At 42.3% G+C, this 24,809-nt stretch overlaps 2 protein-coding genes across 2 annotated transcripts in view; one reads left to right on the forward strand and one right to left on the reverse strand.

Annotated features, from left to right (window-relative positions):
• Positions 1-24,809, forward strand: part of ABTB2 (ankyrin repeat and BTB domain containing 2) — a 141,495-nt gene that overhangs the window by 102,302 nt on the left and 14,384 nt on the right. Inside the window, exons 4-7 of the mRNA XM_083838436.1 lie at positions 14,884-15,036; positions 20,236-20,401; positions 23,838-23,927; positions 24,418-24,519. Coding sequence (XP_083694562.1) covers positions 14,884-15,036; positions 20,236-20,401; positions 23,838-23,927; positions 24,418-24,519 — 511 coding nt within the window. The remainder of the gene's footprint in view (positions 1-14,883; positions 15,037-20,235; positions 20,402-23,837; positions 23,928-24,417; positions 24,520-24,809) is intronic.
• Positions 1-24,809, reverse strand: part of NAT10 (N-acetyltransferase 10) — a 103,225-nt gene that overhangs the window by 34,960 nt on the left and 43,456 nt on the right. The window lies entirely within an intron of this gene.

Raw genomic sequence — 24,809 nt, forward strand, 5'->3', positions numbered from 1 at the left:
GAGGTCAGTCACTAGTGACACACCCCAGGGATCGATAGTGGGATCAATACTGTTTAATAACTTCATTAATGACCTGGATGACGAGACAGGGCGTACCCTCAGCAGATTTGCAGATGATACGAAACTGGGAGAAGCGTTGATACAGCTGATGGCTGTGCTACTGTTATAGGGACCTCAGCAGTTGGAGAACTGGTCCAACAGAAATCTCGGTTAAGTTATGCAAAGGGAAATGGCACTGTATCCTGTATCTGGGCAGGAATAAGCCCAGTACATGCTGGGGGCTGACAAGCTGGAAAGCAGCTTTGCAGAAAAGGAACTGGAGGTCCTTGCTGCAAAGACAGTCAACAGCATCCTGGGCTGCATTAAAGAGAAAATGGACAGCAGGAGGAGAGGGGATCCTTCCTTTCTGCTCAGCACTGGTGAGACACACCTGGAGTGCTGGGTCCAGTGCTGGGCTCCCCACTACAAGAGAGAGATGGATGTACTGGAGACAGTCCAGCAAAGGGCCACAAAGATAATGAAGGGAGTGGAGTTTCTTTCATTTGAGGCATGCCTGAGACAGCTGGGGTTGCTTAGTCTGGGGAAGAGATGGCTCAGAGAGATCTTATCAGTGTCTATAAATACCTGGTAGGAGGGGAATAAAGGCAAAACCAGACTGTTCTCATTGGTGCCTCGTGGAAGAACAAGGGCACAAACTGGAATACAGAAAGTTGTATTTGAACATGATAAAGCTTTTTTTTTTTTCTCTCATGATAAAACCATTGTAACAGGTTACCCACATTGGCTGTGTAGTCTCCATTCTTGGAAGTAATCAAAATCCAACTGGACACAGACCTGGGCAGCCTGCTCTACTGGACTTTGGTTTGATCAGGGGTTTTGGGTGAAACAATCTCCACAGGTACCTTCCATCCTCAGCTGTTCTGTGGTTCCAGTTGCAGTATTTGTCCCTTAAAGTTGTTTTGTGTGTGTCAGCCTGCTAACTTCAGAATCATTGATAGGTATCAAGAAATAGTTTCTGAGAACTGGCTATTCAGTTAGACAGCAGGCAGTTACCACCTACCTAGGGAAGTAATAAGGCATTTGACAGTCTTTGTCCTGCCAGTTACAAAAGATTCTTCTGAAAAGTGCTTTTTTCTGCTTTCATAGGCATTTTACAGTAGATCGCAGTGCTTGCAGAAAATCCCTGGAAAGACCATCTTTGACCTAAGCCATTTCTGGCAACTGTCCCCCGTTTGCAAAAATGTTTGAAAACTAGGTAGACAATCTTTGGCTCTCTTCTTTAGTAACAAAGAGATGATAGTGTGTGTGTGTGTGTGTATGCTACCACCCTGCAATTACTATAACTACAGCTACAGTAATTACTGTAACTGCTGTAAAGATTTCAATGTTAAGTTCTTGGCTTCTGTGCTTCAGTTTCCATCTGTTCAGATAAAAAAGAAGGTGCAAGAAAATAAGAGCCTGGCAACTTCGCTGCTTGTATTCTCAGGGCTGGCACAAACAGAAATCTGTAGTGCCTGTGGGCACCCTGTGTTGTGCATTGTTTATTGTTTGCTATTTTATGATCAGAAGACTAAGCAGCAAATGAGCACGAAAAAGGAGAGAGCAATAATGCAGGAAACTTAGAACAGAACTGTTACAGCATGTTTTACTAAAAAGGCATTTTAGAAATATAGAGATGAATAACGCGATGTCTCCCGGCTTCTTTTTCCAGCTTTGGGACAGTGGCTGCCCATTAAAGTGGTAGAGGACTGACTAAGTCTAAATTTCTCTACTTGATCCTTGCTGGTTTGCCATCATTTAATATCAGCCTGTCTCCATTTTTACTAGACATAGCTCTTTAAAGACAGTATCGTGATACCACTGCAGTGCTTTTGTAACTCATATAAATAAAGAGCAGTAACTCTGTGGATGAAAGGTTCTGAACATGTTGCAAAGGATGATGGTAAAAAGCCAACAAGTTTCTTCTTTTTTCAGTAATTGCTGTTTCCAATTGAAGTTAATATTATTTCCTATTGGACTAAATTACAGACGTGCAGAACTTGCCTGTTTCCTGAGGAAGGAGTTAGCTGGTGCTTTAACAAGGGCCATGCTAAATAAAGATGTAATTCTGAGCTTTGGCTGTCCAGCAGCCATGGTTGGCAGGTTGTAGGGGTTTTCTCTCTTATTGTTGCTGACATCTTTGTAACACAGGCCTAAGAGCTAAGTTCTTCTGAAGAGTAAATGTTTCTGGGTATAATTTATTATAATAGCAACAATCGTTCTCCTCTGACCATGTGGAGATTAGAAACTAAGCTTTCCCCGGGGTAATCCTAGATTGAACGTCTCTGCCTTGTTTCCTTCTTAAAGGAGACCCTGGCAGTTTGCTCTTCCTGGTCCCATAGCTACAAGTGCATGTACTGTCATGACCTGATGGTCACTTATGATGCTAGGCTGTACTGTTTTCATCAAGTGTTTTTACAGTAAGTGCTGAACCGACTGTTTTTAAAAGCATGTCTGCTCTGCAAGACAAATCCCATTTAAATGAGTTACATGTCTGAGCGGATTCTCTCATGTTTGTGGATTCTTCTGGGGCTAAACAACCATGTGCTGATACAATGCATTCTGGTCTAACGTGTTTGCTCAGAAAGGAAAGAGGCTGAATGATGTTTTGCTCTCGCTGCTTATCAGCATAAATCTGGAGTGATTGCTGAAAGGGGTACTTTCTGTCTGGAGTCAAACTGCTGGGGCCTTCAGTTCCACTGAAGTCTTTACCTAAAGTTCTTTAATGCATGGATTAGAAAGTAAATCATAAAGGCTAGAGAACAAGTAAGAGAGGCAGAAACTGTATGTTTTTATTCCCAGGCTTGCTGGAAAATTCTTCTACTGTAAGCAGTTCCCTTAGCCACTCTTCACCTCTTCAGCTCCCTTCAGAAATGCAAGACATCCTTCCAGAGAAATATGGGGTCTTCTGACACAGGTGCTTTAGAATCACTAGTATTTTTCAGTAGGAAAGGATGAGTTGCCTATGAGACGATACTAGAAGATAGGCAAGCTATTTGAGAGGAGTATAAGCACATTAGCATGAAATTATAACAGGACTCACATAACCTGCTCAGGACACATCTTGTTGCAATTATATTGCTTCCAGCATCCAGACTGTGTGATTAAGAGTTACCTCTGTGCAGCACTGCACTGTGCCAGGTAGTCAGTGCTAAGTTCCCTGTTGTGACTGCCAAATTCTTCAGGAAGGATCTCTCTGAAGAGTTAATGCATTAGAACATCACAGAAACATATGTTCCTTAAATGACTTTCCATCTGGGCATTCTTTCTTATACAAGAGAAGTTACAATAGTTTAATTAACTGACTTTGGAACCTCTTCTTGTCTACTAAAATCTCTATGTTGAGACACTCAGTAGGCTTAATCTTTGCTCAAAGGTAAGTGACCAAGCTAACTTAAACTGACTACATGTAGAAAGGTTCGTTCACCCTGGTGTAGTGGTGCATTATATTTTTGGCTAAGTACAGCTTTATCCATATAGTCAGGGCTCAGAAGTACCTGATGTGAAGAAAAGGCAAGTGAAAACTAGTTTATTTCTCAAAGATTTTTTTTCCTTCAAGGTAAAAAAGAAGTCTGGGAAGAAAGACCTCTCTTTCCCGTCTTTCACATACATTTTATTGTTCCTTTGTACTTGGGATGCAGAGCACTGGGTGGTGACAGAAGGGTTTATTCAAGCAACAGGTAATGAAGTGTAGAGTAGACAAAGATTTTGAATGATAATTTGTTTTTCAACAAGTTGAAGAAAAATAATTGTGTGCATTGTACTTGGCATTAGAATTGATGTATGTTTAACTTTGTTATTTTAAACATATTTGATGTTTGTGTTTCTAGATCTGCTTTCTGACAGTAGAGTTTTAAAAGTACTCAAAATAAAAAAATAGGCTTGTAACATGGTATTAAAAACAAGAACATGATGTTTTGTTATGCCCTATTAGCTGAGTTGCTAGCTGGAGCTCGGAATCCCTCTGTTCCTGCAGTAGCTGCAGTGCTGCACCCTTCGCAGTGGTCAAAATGAAGCAGGGTGAACCTGTTACAAGAGCGAGTTTTAGATGTGTATAGGAAAACTTCATTCTCCTACCCTCCATTAGAATGTTTATCTGATCTGCTTATGTAAGACTGTGGAAGTGTGCCTTTATAGGGAGAGAGAGATGGGGTAAAAGATAGCCTTGATATGGAGAGCTGGATGACAGCTGGGCTTTGTAACCTACCTCCAAGCCTGTACCGCACTGCTGTACTTAGTCATCTGCAAGCTCAGCATAAAATCTGCAACTCTGGAGTTCAGAATACATGAGCTACAAAGCTTTGGTAGTATGACAAGTTGCTCTGTAGGAAGTATTGCTTATGCCATAGTGCATGCTTCTGGCTGCCTGTCTGTGCTACTATTTGTGCCGGCAACTGCATGTATGATCGTGTCAAGATTGGAGGGTAAGCGCCTTTACATCTCTCTTGTTCGCAAGATTGTAATTTGTGAAGATTCCCCCAGTTTGTGGTAAAGAAATGCATGTGTTTTGAGGAATAGATGCAAGTTACCTGCTAGATTCTGCAAAGTGTATGTGGACAACGTTGTCCTGGAAAAACTGAGAGAGCAGTTGAGTGAGTTATCTTTATAAGCTGGCAGTGTTTGAAAGACTGGAGAACAGGCTTGTCAAAGTTCATATTTTGTCAACTATGGCTAGTGTGTAGCACATAAATTCATTATAGTGGGAACTCTACAACATCTGACTTTAGATCTATGGACCTCTTTCTAAGAGAAAGGAACGCTGATTTGAACAGTGATTCAGTATTCATTGAAACGAACAATGATCCAGTAGAGATGGTAGGAGGCTAGCAATACTCAAGGTGGCAAAATCCTCTTAGTTTAACTTTAGATATGTCCTGTCTACGTTGTTCTTGATTAGAGCAAACTGTTTTCTGCTGAAAAATCTCCCTCAGGTATATGTTGAGGTACTGAAACACGAAATTAGTATTTGACATTTACTGAGAGTTCACACACTACAACAGTCAAAACAAGAGACTGCTCAGCTGCAGTTCTAAGCATATCTAAGTAACCATGCTGAAAGCAAACTTGATAGCTGGAATTTATGGCATCTGCTGAGAAACACTGCAACTCCAAATGTTGAAATTTAATGCATGAATGCTTTAAACTTAGGATATTTGGAAACCAAAAGACTTTGAGCTCTACCTGTTATGTTCACCTATCAGAATCCCATAATTAAGCAGTTATGTCCTCCATTTTTAGTACCACTTGGGTTCATTGATATCCATTGATATGACCATAAAATCATGGTTATATAAGCAGAAAGTTTGAAACTTGGAGATTTCACAATATTAAACACATAATGGAAGTGTTTATGCCACAAGTCTGGCATAGAATGACTGTACCTTCATCAACTAAGAAATTAGTTGTTTTCTTTAAATTCAAGACTCTTCCATTGCTATTATTATACTTACCATATCTATAAACTCATGTGGTGCCATTTATGTAATTATCTAACGCAAAATGAAAAACATATAACTCATTATGCTTTCCAGTACACATAGAAACACATTCATTCACCAGTAGTAATACACATCTTTGGGTGACACAGGACTCTTCATTTCTGCATAGCAGCAGCTCTTTTCAGTATTTTAAGATGACCCAAGGCACAAAATTGAAGCTCTTTGAAGATACAAGCGGAATATGTTCATTGAACAGCTTGCCAGTAAGACGAAATGGTGTTCTCTTGCAAAATAATAATTAAAAAATGCCACAGTGGCATCTATTTCATCTATAATGTTATTCCTCCTTATAAGATTTCATTAATGACCTATCTCATGCGTCTTACCTGGCACTGACTTTGAGAGATGAGTACTGCCTATTCATTCACAAATGCTACACCCTGTGGGCTTGATTGCCTTTTATTCAAGAAAATGGATTCTGAAATTCTGGCTATTTAGTGAGACCCTCTATGATTGTAGTACAGCAGATGGAACCTGAGTTACATACTTACACTACTGGGTGGAGTGGATACCTGGTTATAGTGTGTACTTAAGAGAGCTCCAAAATCAGCACTAGTGTGTTCCTTATGCCAAATTACTTTCTGGAACTTCTCAGATTGCAGGAATGTGAAAAGCCATTTCATTAGGAAAACACTGACGTCAGCATCAGGTGAGCTTCATTTACAAGAAGGCTATGCTCACAGTAGCATGACGTGGCATGGAAGTGTAACATCAGTCAGGCAACTAGAAAATAAAAACTTCATCAACCTTTTCATTGTTTTGAAAATGAAAGAGTCATCTTTTAGCCTTGAAACGTTTAGCCTCTATATAACGTGATTTTGTGTTTGAAAATTTGTCTTTTGAAATATTAATTAGGTTTTGGCTTGTGCTGTAAGGTAAATGGAAATGTTTCCCTATTTATTGTGAAAACCCTTTGCTTTTGTCAGGATTGTCTTTGTTTAGCAGAGCAAACTTCTGCAGTTGTAATTAATTAAACAGTTTTGAGTATTCCAGAACTGCACAAAAATATTTCTCTTCCTGGCTTTTTGTTCACACAGTTGCAACTTGGGAGCTTCAGGCAATTTTCATAAGCATGGCAATGCTCTGCATTCAGGATTTTACAACTGGGCCCTGAAAATTAGTTCTGTGATTGAATCTGGCAGATTGGTTTTGGCTTGAGAATCAGCATATGTTTTTAACATATGCATGTTGGCAAATCAGATTGAAGTCATAACTAACAGGCCTGTTATCTCAATCCTACTAGTGCTTGTGGGAATTAACTATAATGGGCAAAAAAATAATGAAGGAGGAGTCGCAGCACTGGATAGTGAAGAGCTACAGTGACCCCAGATAAATCTGCTTGCAGGTAGCACAGTAATTATTATTATTATTATTTTTAATTTGCCAGCCTAGCTCCTGGAACGAGCCATAGGAGTTACCTCTTGGTTTTTCTGGCCACAAGATCAAGGCTAATCCAAGAACAACAGACAAACCATTCTGGCTTGCTGCCTGTGTTTATCTCTGCCTATCACATAGCATGCTGTTACAGGCTCTTTTCTTTAATGCATGTAGTTTGTATGCGTGCTGCGCTCCAAACTGGATCAGTGTTTTCTTTTGCAGCAGGAATTGTGCTCATACCACATGGCAGGGTCTCCTCAGCCAGTCCGTTTGGGGTGGGTCCCAGTGTGGGGCCCCAAATGGCAAACTGGTTTGGGGTGGAACAATATGTGCCGGCCATTCTGCAAACTCCCCGGGGCCCTTTTGAGGGAATAACCCAGAAAATCCACAAGAATGGCCTTTCTCCTTTCTTACTTTTGAGTAGTCAATGCTGATGACTTAAAAAAAAAAAAAAAAAAAAAAACCACACACACACACAAAAAAACAAAAAACAGGGGCACAAAGGGAATTTTTAAGATTTTCCACATGAAGTGATTTTTAAGGACAGTTTGAGGCAGTTTGTGACCTGCTGTGTAACTAAGCACAGGCCACATGGGCTTGTAGGAAGCTGAACTGTAACACCAAAACCAACAAGCAGCACATGTGAGAGGCAGGCAGACATGAAGCATCCTTGCTGCTGGCTGCAGAGTGCCCAAGGGGCAGCAGAGGTGTGCCCGTGCCCATGCCCTGCCTGCTCAGGTAAGTGCTGCTTCCTTCCCAGCAGCAGCTCTGAAAGGGCCGGGCCGTGGTTAGGTCTTCTCCTGGCAAAATGGGTGGCTTGGAGACCAGGGTGGCCACCTTTCTTTTATGACCTGGGAAAGGCTTAACAGGCACGATGCAAAGGAGCAGTTCATCCAGAAGACCTGATCTGACCAGAGCCACTGCTCTGTTGTGCAGAGAGCCCGTGTCTCAATGCCAGTGTGAGGAAGCTCGCTGCTGGTCAGAGGCCGGATTTTAGAGCCAGGTCCTTGGGAGGAGATGTGTAGAATTGACCTCTACTTGGCTGGTGGTAAGCTCACAAGCACAGGTCATTGGCAAGTGCCATTTTCAGTGAGTAGCGTGAGATTCAGCAGGTGTAACAGCAAGTCTGTCCTCATAGTTACATCTGATCTTCATGTAAGTAATTTAAGCATACAGCTGTGTTTTAATTTGAGGTTAAGACTGCAATTAGGTCCAGAGTCATGCAAGAATTCACCTCTTAGTTTATCTGCCTGATTGTTAGCAGTAGTGCCTTTCTGCTTATGGAGAATTTCAGGATGTTGAAGACTCAGCAGGAGCCAGAAGAGAGAAAGCAGTGGTACTCCATTCCCCCGCATCTCCTCTGCTGCGGTGGTTACTGGCAGTGACAGGCAGGTATCAAACAGCTCTGCGTGCACTTGGAGGGGGCAGATGGAAGTAAGTCACATCCTTGACCACATCACTATGGCCATACTGTTGTACTTAAAGCTATCATGTATATCTATCTGACTCGTATCATCACCTACGTACGACTTAAGTTGGTTTTAATTATTTTACATCTGTCTGTAAACCAAGAATTCCTTCTGTTGCAACTCGCAGATGTTACAAATGTGTTTTTCTAGAGTGCACATTGCTCGTTCTAGAGCAGCAGAAGTATTTGTTTTCAGACTGAAAAGTGATTCCTCTCCCTGTTGTTAAAGTTTATAAAATGCAATTACAATAAATAATAAACCATAGACTTGAGGACCTTTTAAGATTCATAGTGAGTTCCTAATGATTTCGTCACACTTTTTTGTTGTTGAGCTTGAATTTAGTTTTTACTTTGATTTCCAGCTAACGTGGAGTAAAACTTGTCTGCCGCACTACGTTTGTAAGTGCAGTTTGCAGACAAGGGCAGAAAAAGTGGTATGCACGGTTGCTAGGATTGCTAAGAAAGATCAGAGCTGCCATTTCTAGATTTAAACTATTCTTGTACTGTTTTATGGTCTAAAAGCAGAGGAAATTGTGAAGGCAGATTCAGTGGAGAAAGGATCCCAATAAATGTAATATTATCCAGATGTTATTCATTCTGTTTGTGTCTGAAGGCTGAAGGCTAACTCACTAAACTCTAGAAGTTAGTGTCATGGCATATCCAAGCCAAGACCTTTGCAGCTTGATAACGATCCACTAAAATTTGAGAACTCTTTATCTTCTAAGACCTGGGCCAATCATTGTTTCAAGGGAATTGAGAAGAAAACTTTCTCTTTCGGCCAGTTGGCTGTGATAAGATTTTTTCCTTTTCTGTGACTATCTGGGACTGTTTGCTTTGAAAGACGTGGCATTAGCTGAGATGATCAGAACCAGCATAGTAATTCCTATCTTTTCTCTGTAAATGTGGTAGCTTTTTGCAAATTCAGTAAATATTTTGAATCTGAAAGGAATGGCTCCAGACTTAAGCTGTTTGTGTTTTGGAGCACAGATTTTGTGTTTTTCTTGTTATTTTATTCACATATAATTACATACCCAGAGAATTTTCTTTTCTGCAACTTGAAGAGGGGTTTAATGTTGGAGAATCCAAGCTGTAAATATGCCACCGTTTTCCACATCGACATTACATGGTTTGGTTTTGGATACTCTGTCTTGCCTCAGAATCTTTTCCTTCTCCAATTAATCAGCCCTTGCTCTGTTTTCTTTTGGACTCTGTTGCTATACTTGGGGTTTTTCCATCTTGGTGTAAAGTTCAAACAGAGCATCTTCTAGCCGCCCTCCTACATGATTCACCATTTAATTGCAGATCGGTCTAATTCCCACCTTTTTTCCCCTAGACAGTTCTGCTCATTGTACGTTTGTCTCCCAGGATCCCTACCTAGGAGCCCTGAAAAGCCACAAAAAGCCTGCTTGGCCTTCCCTTAACTCAGTCACTCCCAGTATTCCTGCTGGTCTGAGTACTCCCTTCTCTTTGTACACAAATGCAGAGTGACTTTTCAGTTTGTTCCTTTACAAAAAGAGAGAGAACGGGTGAGACTGAGGTAGAGCTTTTTATGGCTGTTCTTAAATCAGTTTGTGTTGGTGACCTTGAGGTTATTATTTTAGAGTAAAATGGGGCTGAACCATAGAGTTTGGTTCTAGCATCAGACTTAAACATTAGTTCATTGCGCTGCATTGCCCTGTTCCTTTCTCAGTTCCTTGCAAAAAATAATGATCCAAAGCTTTGGGATTCCTCTGTACCTGTAGCCTGGGTGTAGTTTCAGTAAATCAGACGAGGAAGAGTTGTTACAGCCTACCCTACCCTGACCACATGTAGCCTGATATTTATACGTGCTTTGCAGTGCTGGAGTTTGTATGTGTTTAAAATGTTAACAGGGGCTTATGGAGCAGATGTTGCGGATGAAGGGAAGAAAAAGCTCTTCTGTCAAACCATTCAGAACAACGTGATGGGAGGCTATTGCATGAATGCCTCAGGACCAGCTCTGGCTGCCAAGAGAGACAAATTTTGTCATTCTCACCTGCTGCCATTAGGATAGTATTTTCTTTCATATGTTAGAAGACAATTTTTCTGTATTGCTTTTGCTGTCAGTGTTGGCCCCCTCTTTGTCTTGCTGCAGCTAAACTGGAGGCTGGGAACTAGCACAGGAGGAGAAGAGGTGGTGACAGGCAAAATGTCTCCTCCTTCCCCCACTCCCCCTGCCTTCAGCAGTCTTGTCGCTGGAACCTGCAGGGAGGAGGCAGGAACTGGACGAGGTGGCTGTTCCCTGTGGGACTGCTCACTGTTTCCATCTGAGGAGGCAGGTGTGCCTCGCCTCTGAAAGTCGAGCTCCCACTGCATTTTCTTTGCATTCAGTGGGGAGAAAAGATGGCATAATCTGACTCCTGTAGAGGTCTTGCCTCTTTTGCATACAATTAACTTCCTTCTGCCAAAAATGCCTTGGCCCTAGGGCTCTTAAAAATCCTCCGAAGAGCTCACTTTGGGGACTAGTTTCTTTGTGATGGATGACCTAACACTGCAAGTCTGTGATCCCACAGAATATCCTCAAGGACTGCCACACATGATCTCTCCACATGCCAATTGTTTCCTAGGCAATTTCTAATCAAATGAGTGCAGTGCATTTTCCAGGAAAAAGCTACAACCACTTTCAACAAATGAACTCGCTGTAAATTCTCTGCCAAGTGCTGCTGCCACCATCCTTCTTGATTATGTCTACATAAAAGAATGCAATTTTGTTCAAATGAGGGGAAAAAAAACAACAACAATAGATTCCATTCTTTGTCAGAGCACATCACGCCCATCTCCAACCTGATCCCCTTGGGAATGGAGTGGCTGTCCAGTTCTGAGTGGAGAAAATTTCAGAGAACCTACAGATAAAATATTGATAGCTCATGATGGTATCAGACATTAATGTGCTTCTATATGAAGCATATAGTAAGTGAGGAGTGTCCATTTTACTTTCTGCTGCTGTGTACTTTCCCAGTTTACACGTGGCATTATTCTCTTATAAGACAACTTAATGACAAGAAACTGAACGAAGCAATGGTGGCATTCTTCACAGAAAACAGTGTGTGAGAAAACAGAGTGAACTACCGCTGGGACTACGACAGATTCCCAGGGCCAGATCACTTCATGTGCAGAATTTAATGAGCTGCCAAATGCTTCTAAATGTCAGAAAATCATGGGGAAAATGCACAGTACTGAACATGGCACAGACAGAAATGCATAGATAGAAATTCATTTTTTAGCTTGCGGCATCTCCCGGTTAATTTTCCATGAAGGTTTCTCCCCTTCCTCCTCCTCCAGTGCTTCTCAGACTGTGAAATGATCAGGGTTTCCCTAGAGGCAGATGGAAGCCCAGGTTAGGGGCCACAGGGATGATAATGGCATGTATTTTCTAGAAAAAGAGTAATTGCGTTTATTTTCTTAGTGCAGTGCAACCCAGTGTTGGCATTTCCTTCAGCTGACCTGCATCTTTCTCTCTGCTCACATCATGCAATAACACAGCTCGTTGGATGTACCGGCAGCGAGCAAAGTAACACAGAGGTGTTCCTGCTGGCAGGCCGACCAGCACAGCGTGAAGAAAGGGAATGGCTGGATAAAAGGAGAAGGAGGAAGAGTAGAAAGTCCATCCTCAAGCTCAAAATTTTCTGGAGAAGTAAAGCCTTTGCAGCAAAGTAGAAACTGATGTCATTATAAGTCACTCCTGATAGAATAATGATTTATCCAACTTGCACAATAACATGAGTGCTGGGACAGGGACAGATTAGGATAGCAGCAAGAGAAATGCATCCTTCCTGACTCTTCTTATTACACTCTGAAATCTGCTTTCCTTTGGGCACAGAATAAGTAAGCAGTCTGTTGAGATGTGAATTCTAAAGCCTTTGGAAAAAAAAAGTTGTGATTTAAAAAAACAAGGGAAAAAAATAAAAAAAACACCATTCACCTTTTTCCTTCCCTTTCCTCCCCAGCCAGGTTTTTCATGTTGAAGGTCTGCTTGTGCGTGCAAGCCACTTATAACCCTGGCACATGCTAATTTTTACAGAAAGGATATTTCTTCGTGGTACGTGTTATTTCTGGTGCAGACACGAAGGTATTTGCTGTTGGCTGAGCACAGTCTCTTGCTGCAGGTCACCAGGTTGCTCATTACCTGATGAGATGATCAGGACTGTGCTGGATCGACACGGTTCAGTCTGGCGAAGTTCCTGACACGAAAGTGTCAGAGACACTGTGATGTGGCCTTAAAGGCAAAAGTGAGCATGGCCACAAAACGTGGTAGATATGGTCACTTGTGAGTTTTTCATTGCTCCTGAGTATTTTGTTCTGGTGCTTTTAGCCTTTCTTTCTGTGCTGACCATGCAGGGAGCTTTGAATCCTCTACTAGAGGCTCTGCTGAGTACAGAGAAAGTTCAGATCCTGAATTTAGGCTCCCCCCTTCAGTGTTTGATGTTACGTTGGCTCTGCTGCAGGCCAGATAGAGGTTGAAGTTCTCTGGAGCTGACTGCTGAATACATCTCCCAGCCACGAGTTGTTTGGGATTGCTGCTCTTCCCTTAGGGGAGTCAGTCAACTCTGAACTGGCTGTGCTACATATTGGCTGGAGTGATTCATCTGCGTATCTGGGGCAGTTACAAAGCCTAAATGGGTTGGGGAATTAAAGCTGAGCTCCAAGGTCTTTCAGCCGATGAGCTACTGGGTAGCTTTCAAAGTCAAGAATGTAGGAGCCCGAGTATTTTGGTTGCTTGACATAGAAGCAAACTATGATGCAGAAGGAGCAAGCCCTGTTAAGAACACCCTTGCATTGGCAATCCAGGATTGATCAGATGTTTAAATGGACCTGTGGTTTTGTAGATGCTTCTTTGCTACTCATGAGAAGGGAAAAAGCAGAGGGAAAAACAGCACACTTGTCTGTGTGAGTAAAGAGAAAATGGCACCTTATTAGTGTGCTTTGCAACTGGCAAAATGGAAGCAGCACGTATTTTATGGGGGTAGAGTTATTCCAGCCTGAAGGTTGTTCAAAGCCATACAAAGGCAGTTCTGCCTACAAATCCCATTATTGATGAAATGGTTTCTAATGGGATCGGCACCGCTTACTCTTACTGTGCTCGCATATGTGCGCACACACATCCATGCACAGCTTTGAAAATGCCTTTCATAGATTCAGCTGCTTTCATTAATATCAAAATCATTTTATATTTTCTGGTATGTATCTTTTTTCTATGAACTTTCTAAAGGAACTGGTATCTTCTACCCTCGCTTATTTTCTTTTAAATGCTTAAATGAAAAGGGCTTTTTTCAGCATTAATAAATTCATAACTAGAAATGGGAAAGGTGTTTTCAATTACAGCTGGGACTTCGGAGCTTTGCATCATGGTGGCAGGTATCCTTGGGGAAAAAAAATCAAGCAAGTAGTAGGTCACTGTGGCTGTGTATTAAGAGTACAGATGATATATATTGTGTATGAGACTATTATGATACCCACATATTATTGTGTAATTTCAGTGTTGTGTTCATTCATACAGGAGTAAAGGGGGACTCTTCATAAACTAGCCCAAAATGACTCTGCCTGCTATTGTTATTACTTTATTTATATTGCTTTATTTTACATTTATTTATATTGCTTTATTTATATTGCTTGCAATCTGTCATACAGAGTAAAACCTCACTGTACTGGGTGCTGTACAAATTAGGGGTAGCTGGATTGCTTTTCTGCAAGTTGCTTACAGTTTGTTGTGATGGTATACAGGTATTCTTCCCCAGCAATGCCTCCATTTTAGTTATCTCTTTGATTCTACTCGTTCATCCCTAAGTCCAAAGTATGTCAACTGTTTTTGCTGGCATAAAAACAAAGCTGCAACAGTTCTGCAGTGGTCTCAAAGGGTCAGTTGTGCAAAACTGGAGGCTGGAGCTCTGCATGGAAGAAATGCAGAATGTGAAAAGCCACCAGATAGTGACAATATAACAAAGATCAAGGGAGGGAGCACTGAAATAGACTGGTTCAACTGAAGTGTCAAATAATCAAAAATATTTTTTTAAAATCGAGGATATCAGGTGAGGGGTGGAGCAGCCCGTACATTTGGATTATGTGGAACGACAGGCACAAATACTATACAGGGTACACAGGTGAGATGACAGCACTTCTGATCCAAAATAACGCACCAGCCACTTGGGCTGGGGGAACTGAGCCCAGCTACTAGTAGGAGCAGGCTGCTTACATTCAGTATGGGCCTGTTTCCCACAGGGCACAGCGTACTGCACAAAGCTGGCGTGTCCTGACATGACCCCGTTTTGGTTAAGAAGCAGTTCAGATAACCAGGGCTGAGCAGTTCCAGTTCTTTCACCTGCTGCGACCTGTCGAGCAGAGGGACAGTCTGCCTCTGCAGGATGGGTTTTACCTGCTTCCGCCTCCCCCGAGCAGGCCCAGGAAGCAATGAGATGTGCCATTGAATCTCAGTAGCAGATATCAGACCGATGTTAATTACGATGCCTTTTTTCCTTGTTTACACAGCCCCTTCATGCTTCTGCCACCGCTGATGGAGTGGATGCGAGTAGCTATCACCTACGCTGAGCACCGGCGCAGTCTAACAGTGGACAGTGACGACATCAGGCAGACAGCCAGACTGCTCCTACCTGGGCTGGACTGCGAGCCCCGGCAGCTAAAGTATGTGGACTGAGCTTTATAAGCAGCTGAAGTAATTGTAACCTTTACAATGTTTTTCTTTCTGTATTTCATGAGAGCAGGATCTCAAAATACTATATGGGCAACACACGCTCACCTTCTTAGTGCTCCAGAGATAAAGGAGCTTTGGCCAAACGCTGCAGCTGGGATAGAAAGATTTTGTCATGCTAAAAGTTGTGTAGGAAGAATGAGATAGAGACAGATTGAAATACAAGTGTCTGTTCGTTTATGCCTTGGTCTTAATTACAAGATAATTCTTTGCTTTCTGAGATACCTTGATGAAAAGTATAAGTACTTTTTTTAAAATCCTCCTCCTCTCACAAGGATTGAACAGGGATTTATAATTAGCTTGGTTCATTACCACATCATAGATATTTTATTCAGTGTTTGTAGTCTCTTTAAGTTGCTCTCATTAACACTGCTTTTGATATCAGAGTTATATCTTGAACATTAGCGCAAGGTAAATTCTTGCTTCTCAAATGAATTTTGCACCCCATATTAACTGTAGGTTAAATGAGTGGGCTGGACACATTAATAACAATGAATACTACTTTTATCATGCTCTTAAGTGATGAAATGATTAGCTGAACAGATATACGATATATGTTATTACTATTAGAATTCTTTTTCATGAACAAGAGAAGCAACGAGAGGCTTTTAATCAGGAGTCCTCCATCTGTTTTTGTTGCTTTTTACTTTACCTTTGGCAGCCAAGAAGGCTCTTGCTTTTTGCTACGTCTCTGTCTCCCCATTTGTGAAATGAGGGATACTACTTAGTAGCCACAAAATCTAATGCAAAGCTAAATTAGTTGGCAAGTATGCTGGTGCAATTAGATGACTGAACTCTGCTCCAAGCTCATTCGTGGCATGTCTGCTATTTCTGACTCTGCCAGATATGATAACGCAGGCTGAGACTGTTCCATATAGCTGCACTTTAAAGGGACAACGCGACATAGCTACGGAAGCTACGAGGTGGCACCCTTTGAAGCTACGTCTGCCCTGTAGCCGCCCGCACTGCTCCTGTCAGGTCAGCCAGGCGGGTGAGCTCAAACTGCTGCGGACCCGCTGGGTCTCTGCTGGGAGCTGGTACCTCAGGGCTGCGTGGCAGGAAGGAGCAGCTCTCCGAATGTTTCCTCGGCTGCAGCCGACTCCTGGTCCTGTTCTCAGCTGCCACTTGCTGCCTTTCTCCTCAGGTGTGGTACCTGACTTACAGAGTGCTGCCAGTGTTTTTTAAAAGCCAACTTAAACAGATGATCCATGGGAATTGTGTACGCTGAAAGGAGGCAGCTGGGCTTTGTGTCCACAAAGCGGGAATTGTGCGCTTAGTCCAGGAGCCTGTAGAACGTTTCTTTTCCTTTTACTCGGCCAATATACGTGTGCTCAGTGTCAATTAAAGCACAAGTTGCTCAGGTTTATGAGTGGATGGTAGGTGCTAGTTAATGTGGACTAAGCTAATGTTACATATGTGCCTAATTCTTGCCAAAACCTTTGAAATTCTCTGTTGAACAGTACCATAGAAGACTAAACTAATTACAAGCACTTCCAATCAGTTCCATAATTTTTCTTTTGATCTCACCTTTATAAAGACGCTTGCTTTCAAAACTGAATCCACACCTTCTACTCTTTCTCTGCACTTTTTTTTTTTGGGGGGGGGGGAGGAAAAAGAAGGCAGGGATTTGGGTGTTTGTTTTTTGCTTCTGATACGAGCTAAAAGGGAAGACTTAGCCTTGCTTAACTTGGTTGATGAAGTTAAGCTTGATCAGATCTTTGTTCTGAACTGTCTTGCCTGACTATTATTTTCAGAGGCCTAAGGATGTTCTGTGATGTGTGGCATGAGATAAAGAACACTGTCTTTTTGCTGCATGAAAGAATTAAACTAACAGAAAAAATATGAGGAGAGAGATGTGCCTCATTTGCAAATGCCTGTTATATCATCCTGTAAAGCAGTCATCTGTATCCAGCAATTACAACGCATTTAAGGGAAAGGAAGTCTTGGAACGGAAGCCAAATTTATCCCTGGCTAGCTGTGTGACAACAGACAAATTGCAAATAGCTTTTCCTTATGACACACAGACTAAAAGTCCGATAGTGATAGTTCCTTGCAGCAGTGATGCATCAGATAGGGTATGTTGAAAACTGTGAAAAAGAAGTTGTGCAGAAGAACAAAGTGCAGTTAGGATAACCTGAAATTTCGACCTCTAATATCTCTTCTCTGACACAGACTGCTTGGGCAGCATAGTTATCTAGAGCTATTGTTTGTGTCTTAGTGGATAAAGCCTTCAAATACGATGCTCTCGATTTGTTTGCCACATGATTTATAAACATCTTCTGTACTCACCTATTACTGGTTAAATGATAATGTAAGTGGGGAAATGCTAGATTGCAGAGAGCTTTGTTTCTTTTCCACCTACCTAAATATAATTTTAATATTGCTTTCATCGTACGCTATTTTTTGTATTGTTCCCTCTCTGCAGGCCAAATTTAAATCACTCACTACCAATAGCCTCCCTGCGTGGAGCAACTTGTTTGTGAAGTCCGAGGAGCACACCAGGCTCCTTGCTCCTACCTCTTCAAGCCATCCTGTCCCAAACTGAGACCTCAGCCCCCTTCCCTTCCCTGCAATCTGGGCTCTGCGCCCCCAGGTTCCTCAGTCCAGCTTCAGTTCTCCAGTTATCCCCAGGCACAGCTCAGAGCACGTGGGAGCTGCCATCTGGGCAGCTGCTTGAGCACAGGCTTTACCCTAGGAAGCAAGCAAGGGTTTGCCTCTCTCCTCCACAGGATAACAACTCACGCATGGAAAACCTGCTGTGGGTACAGCTGCTGCACAGCAGTTGTGCATCTGTGAGCTCTTTCCTGCTGGCTCTCGGAGGATGCTCTAACTTTTATCACACTCTAAAAGAAAAAGCGATTTCGCCTCTATCGTAGGCAAGCACGCTGTCAAGCAACTACTGCAGAACAGCAAATGTGTAGTCAACTTGCGCTGGGAAGTTGTGCATAGGCTGTGCCCCAGGAGTAAAGCCCCCAGAACTTCACATTGCTGCACCTGAACTTGCCTGCCTGCAGCTGCCTGCTGGCAGCTCCAGGCCACGCACTACAGCCCACCTTTTTGCCCCGTCTCTCTGATAGCTCCACGCAACTGCTTTGTTTTGCTGCTCGCTCGGCAGGGCTCATCAGTGAACTGTCCCCCTGCTCCACCAGTGCGTGTAAATAGCACTGAGTGGGATCGCACCTGTTAGCAAAACAGAAACAATGTGCAAAGACAGGTACCATCTCTTTAAGAACTTCAGTTATTTTCTGAGGTTCAAGGGCTTTCAAGTTTATGTCTTTCTATTTCACTTGTTTGCATTAGGATGATGATTATTATAATACAACTATGGTATCATAATTATAAAATACTGTATTATCGTGATACTGTACCAATTACCTTGACAGAACAAGACTATTAATTGGCTAGTTTAGCTTGAGGACTTGTGTATGTCTAACAGTAAGCCTTACCTTACTGTCATCTTGTGCTCTGTGCTGCATGTGTCCTAATCTAGTATCTGGATGCTTCCAAGATCTTGTCTTCCCGTCAAATACTTGCACTCAGCTGCCTGGGAGCTACATTTATTCACAGATGTATCTCCAAAGAGCTGGTGACTCCAGGGCTGTCACTTTGCTTCCCTGCTGACTGTTCCCCAAATTGCACCCTGGTGTAGTTCCTCCCTGAGAGCAGCTGCGGTGAGATGCTGGTTTCCCATGTGCAGTGTGACCGGTCACCAGGCTGGGGAGTGAGTTTTGTTAACTCAGCATATTGTTCGTTGCATCTGGTCACCATTTGTCATCAATGCAAGTTCAGAAGCATACAAAATGACCAGCTGAATTAATACTTGCATAAGATTCATCCTGAGTCTTCTAAGTGAAGTGATGAGTGTTTTACTTATCTGGCAGGCCATACAAAGTTTCCAGAAGAGGTTAGCCCCGTTGAAAGAGTCTCATTTTTCAAAGGAACTTGGCAGGCTAATATTGCACTTACTGAGAGTTCGCACTAGAGCCTGTGCTGAAAACCAGACAACGAGTAGAGGAGGCACTCGCCCTGAAATAACATCAAAGGGCTGACCATATCAGTACTCAGCTGAGATAGGAAGTGCCTCCAAGTTGGGAATGCTTCTTCAGCGAAAGAGATAGACCTCCAGGTTTGGAATTCAGAAGTCTCTCAGCAGATAACCAGATGATTTACAGTAATCTCTGAACTCCTTCCAAATGAGATAAAGGTTGTTTGATAGTCAGCTAGAGGATAAGGATTTAACAGAAACTCATAGAAATGTTAGCACACTTCCTTTGAGGCACTGGAAGAGAGTTGAGAATGATTTTGATTTAACTTTTTGGTTGTTTGGTTTGTTTTTGATTTTGAATTTGATTTTTTTTTCTCCAGAAAAGAATCTGAGGAGTAAGGATCATTATCTTATTTTAGAAATATCTTTTATTTCAAAATAATAGTCTGGTGGTCAGACAACATAATTGTTTCATCCTAGTACTATCACCTGACTGGTATTTTATGTATATGTACACCTTCTTTCCACCTTTTTCCTTCTTAGAATATGTTTTTGTATGTTTGATGGGCTACCATACGATGTGATATCACAAATGATATATAGCTAATTAGTTAAAGAAAATTTTATTTATTTATCACGAGAAGCAGAATTAATGAAATCTGGTTGCTGCAGGTGTGCATCCTGTGACCCTTCTCCCACCACAACCTCACTGCTGTAGAAGCCGAAGGTGTTCAGTGCCCATTTCAGAACAGGCATATCCTGGCATCCCTTTGCTGTTCTGCTGGTGAAGGTGTAGCACAAGCAGTGCCTGGTCCAGAGACACCCTTGTAGTGACGGGCTGAGTGGCAAGGAATAAGGATTTCTTTCTGCCTTTCTCTCAGAGGAGGGCACCAGTGAAGTTCCTCTGCTTGGGCTCGTCTCTCTTCTCTCAGTATTTATATGAATTTACTATCTCTAAGAACAAAATCTTCCATCTCCAATATGATTGAAGATAGCCAGATTTTTCAGAAATGATTACACAGTGGGGAAAGTATGCACTAGGTAAAACTGTGACATTAAATAAGCCTGATTTCTGAGACAGGGAGAGAGATGTGGAAAAAAAAAATAAAAAAAGACCAAAATCCAGAAATTATTTTATCCTTTACAGACCTGAATGCTGCTTTAGTTCCTTCCGGAGACTGGATGCTAAGGCTGCTACCGAAAAATTCCAGCAGGATCTGGGTTTCCGAATGTTAAACTGCGGAAGGACAGATCTGATCAATCAAGCAATAGATGCACTAGGACCCGATGGAGTTAACACCATGGATGATCAGGTATGCGCACACAAAAAATTCTTTGTATGACCAAATTGTGTGTTCCTTTCTGTGTAGCAAATCAATGTGTGAAGTCTTAAGCGTTAGTTGCCTCTCAGTGTCTTTTCTAAGTCCATCTGGTGTTTTATTCTGAGAACGTATCTCTTAAATAAAAAAAAAAGTAAGTCCCCTCTCATGCCACCTCCTGAAAAGCCAGTCAAAGCCTAGAGTGAATTGTTTCTTTATCAGCTGGAATGCAGGGCTGTTCCTTGGATGGCGTGTCTCAGACACTGATGGAAGACAGGTTAATATGCTGGCTGCAAATGGAAAGTCTGATGTTGTCTTAATGCTGAGACAATGTCAAAACAAAGTGGTTTTTGCCACTGACACTCTCTTCTGGTTCAACAGCCGAAATCCTGTGTGGGTCAGTGATGAGCGACCAAAAGGTGTTGCTGTCTGATGGCTTTCAGGTTGCCCGTGTGAAGTGAATTGTGTGTTCTCGGTACAGTCTGGTATAACAAACAGCACAGAGAACCCCAGTGGCATTGGTATCCATTGGTATTAGCTTTGCTGAAAGCTCACTGTGCCGATGTGTCTTTTTTTGTTTGTTTTTACCTGTTCCCTGCTCAGCTAGATTTAAGTATGGGGACTTGGTAGCCTGGTAAGTCTTTGGCTGCTTCTGCTGTCAGTCCCATCAAGTAACAGCAGAGTCTGTTCTCTGGGGCATAATTCAAAGCATTGAATTAGCTTTTAATTAAAAAAAAAAGAAAAAAAACACCTCCCCCAAATAAACACTCATTATAGCTGTCACAGCAACGAGAATGAGCTGTCATGTCTCAGAAACAATAGGATATTTATCAGTAGGAAGGATTTACATACAAGTAGAGAGGTTTTCTCATAGGCTGTGTGATACTGTGTTTTAGTGCTGTGGCACTTCAGACCGAATTCTGAAATTGGCACATCTTCCATGGTTCTTTCTACCATCCTGCAATTTAAAAGAAGGTAGGAATATGTATGCAAATATGATCAGAATTGCTGCTGCACAAGTCTCCATTTAAGTATGTAGTTGCCTTATTTACATACCCCATATAATGAGTTTTGTGGTCACAGAGGTAGGGTATCATTTCACAGGTGCCCTTGACATTCACTTTATTAAAGTGACACTGGTGGCAGATTTATTTTATGAATAAAGTAAGTCTGCCACTTACTTCCTTTATTATTTTTTTTCTTAAGTTTTTGCAGTTTTGGCTTATGTAGCCCTAAGGACTTTTGTTCTTCCAAAGCAGAACTGCTGTATTCTTGCTCTGGTATTTTGCACTGTGAACCTTAGTATCCTGGCACTGGTGCCAAGCCAATCACTTCTCACTGAGGGACATTTTTTACCTGTCTACAGCAAGCCAGCTGTTTCGCTTTTTTTTTATACATAAGGACCCTGCATTGTAGGCAACTCGCTGGAAAGGTTGAGGACTGTATTTATCACTTATATGTCACTTATTTATGGTCTTGTTATCATCCTGCTGCTGTCTTCCTCTAGCCAGTCCTACTGTGAACAGGGAGATCGTACAGCACTGGCAGCTCTGTTGTCTTTGCAGAGTGCTGCTCCCATGTTTCAAAACAGTGTTTTGGTAGCGACCAAGGAGGGCAACACGTCTCTCTTTGGAGACAGAGCTGCTCTGAAATTCTCCACGTCAGTGATTCTGGAGCAACTCATAATTTCAACTCAGCAAGCAACCTCCATCACACTACCAACCACAGAGAGAATTAAATCCAAACACTTAGCAGTGAACTCTGACGTAACTGGAATATGAAACCCAATCTGAACTTTGCAGCTAGCTTTTGTTTTCCCCTTCCTGTAATGCCAGTATGCCTGATTCAGGGATAACTGATGTAGGCACAGCAACAGAAAGCAGGTCTGAATGTCCTGTCGTAGGATAGAACGTTGGACACTGGCACCTCATAAACTAAGTTGATGTATTTTGACTTCCTTTGGTAACGATGAGTCTTTTTAAAACAGTGCACAGTAGGCAAGCACCCCTGAGTCACTGCGAACAGGTGTGACTGCCTCTTGTGTGGCAAGTACAGCAAAAGGTTTTTTGCAAATCCTACCACTGGAATTGTTGGACTAATTTAGCATATAGCCTTTAGATCCAGGTTCAGGTTTTGACCACTCCCAGAATGTGAGCACATCCAGCATTAAGGTCTGTGTTCAGACCCACTTCTATACATTTGTGTGCATAGATAAATTTTGAGAGAGAGAGAGAGAGAACTCAGAATAGCTTCAGAAACCTGAACTTGGAGCAGGACCTTCCTTGTATTCGCTTCTAGCTGGTACGAAGCAGCTCTCTGTTTTCCTAACCCTTCAGATTGCATGAAACCAATCTCTTCTTCCCTATGAATACTGACTAGCAAGCAGGGAATGCAAAGCTGATATCGGAGGAGGGAAAAAAAATGCATCTATGTTAACCTGGTAGCTTAATAGAACCCTGACCATGTACAGGCTTGTGCCTGCCAACCCAAGTTTAGAATTCTCATGTTACCTGTCTATATTAGAGCTGGTCTCCCTCTCAAAGCCCCAGAAAACCAAACTCACCCATCCTCCCACCCCTGAAACATCTTCGCAAATGCGTACGGCTGTCTCACGTGCAGGAGGATGGGAATTGTGGCTGTTTTGAAAAGATGCCTTTGCAGATACAGGACCAGAACTCCTCTGTGTGAACTTTACTTCTATTTTACGATACATCTGTCTAAAGACAAAGCTGTATTATTCATTCAGTTCATGCAGTTATATTATACACAATGAACTGCAGAAATACTACCTGTGGAAAATTCAAACAAAGTAATTAAGCGGGGGGAAACACTGTAGGACGTGAGCAGGAATGAATTTTACTAGGCCGTTTCCTTTCTGTCCTTGGCTACTCCTGAAATTAGCTCTGTAAGTAAGGCTCATTTCTCTCATAATTCATCTCTGAGCCGTCACAGTTTGTTGGTTAAGTAAAAAGAGAGAGGCAGATTTATGGGATTGAAATGCTGAAATATTGTGGCAAACAGGATTTTAGCAATGGGGATATGTTGCCAAATAAATTCATCTGCATACTTTTGTGTTGTTTTCTGCTTTCAGTTCATCTGGCTACAAATGATCCAAGAAATGCTATTTCTTTTTTGGCAGCCTCAGGAAAGCTCAAGAATTGTGGACAATACATGGCTGCGATTTTCAGCGATCCCTTTTGTATTCTTGCAGTCTTGTCCCCTAATTTTTTGTCCACATTGCTTTCCCATATTAATACATGGTGCCAGCTCTACACAGAAACCAGAATGTTTTCAACATGTGCGTGTGCTGTCCCTACACGTGCATGTGTGCACAGATACACACTGTGTGAGATTCAAACTCGGTGTACATGACAGATTCACTGTTGCAAGGTATAGAAAGGTAACCATTTTTTTTTTTCCTTTCCTGAAGGGTATGACCCCACTAATGTACGCCTGTGCTGCTGGAGATGAAGCTATGGTCCAAATGCTTATAGATGCCGGAGCAAATTTAGATATCCCAGTAAGTAATGGAGGAAACTCTCACCAAAATTATTCATTCTTGATCTATAAATTAACAAGAGCAGCTAAGAAATCACTATGAAATCTCTTGTAGCAACTGAAGTCTTCCCTTCTGGAAGCTTTTACATTGGACTCAGAGCAAGGCATTTCTTTCAGAAATCACTGCTTCAGGGATTTGGGAGGGGGAGAAAAAATGTCAAAATCTCTTGGAGCACTCAGTGGCTGCAATTATGATTGGCAATGACAAGCCTAATAATAGGCACGGTGCGGGTAAAGGGGCTTCCTTCCTGAAAGAGCTGCCACTAGGAGAAACCAGCAAGCCCATTAAAAAGGCCCAGGGGACTGGACAGAGTGAGCAGTGCTGGCAGCATTTTCTAAATGACATTAGTTACCATTCCCTGGGGCTGTCACTTACAAAGGGAAAAGCCAGTTACGTAGAAATCTTAAGATACGCTGCAATGGTTAATAACTACCTGGTTTCTTTTGCCCAGGTTCCCAGCACCTCTCCGCGCTACCCTTCAGTCCATCCTGACAGTCGGCACTGGACTGCTCTCACCTTTGCTGTATTACATGGGCACATATCTGTCGTGCAGGTAAGCTGCGGAGATCCTCCGGTCGGGAACCGTTAAAGCAGACACTGAGGGACTGGCGTGCAGCACTGAGCTGAGTGCTGGGCAGCACCCTCACTGTCAGGTGGCTCGAGTATCTGCCCACTCCCTTTTCTATGGAATTAATGCAGGGAGTAGCAGAATAGTGTGGAATACCAGAAATCCTACCTGAACTTCAAGGGGAACTCAAAACTAATCACAGCAGGTAGTCAGCGGCTGCTGAATTTAATTTGCCTTCTGCTTAAAGGGAAAAAAAGATGTAAGCAAATGGAGGT

Source organism: Anser anser, assembly GCF_964211835.1.
Source record: "Anser anser genome assembly, chromosome: 5".
Taxonomy (NCBI): domain Eukaryota; kingdom Metazoa; phylum Chordata; class Aves; order Anseriformes; family Anatidae; genus Anser; species Anser anser.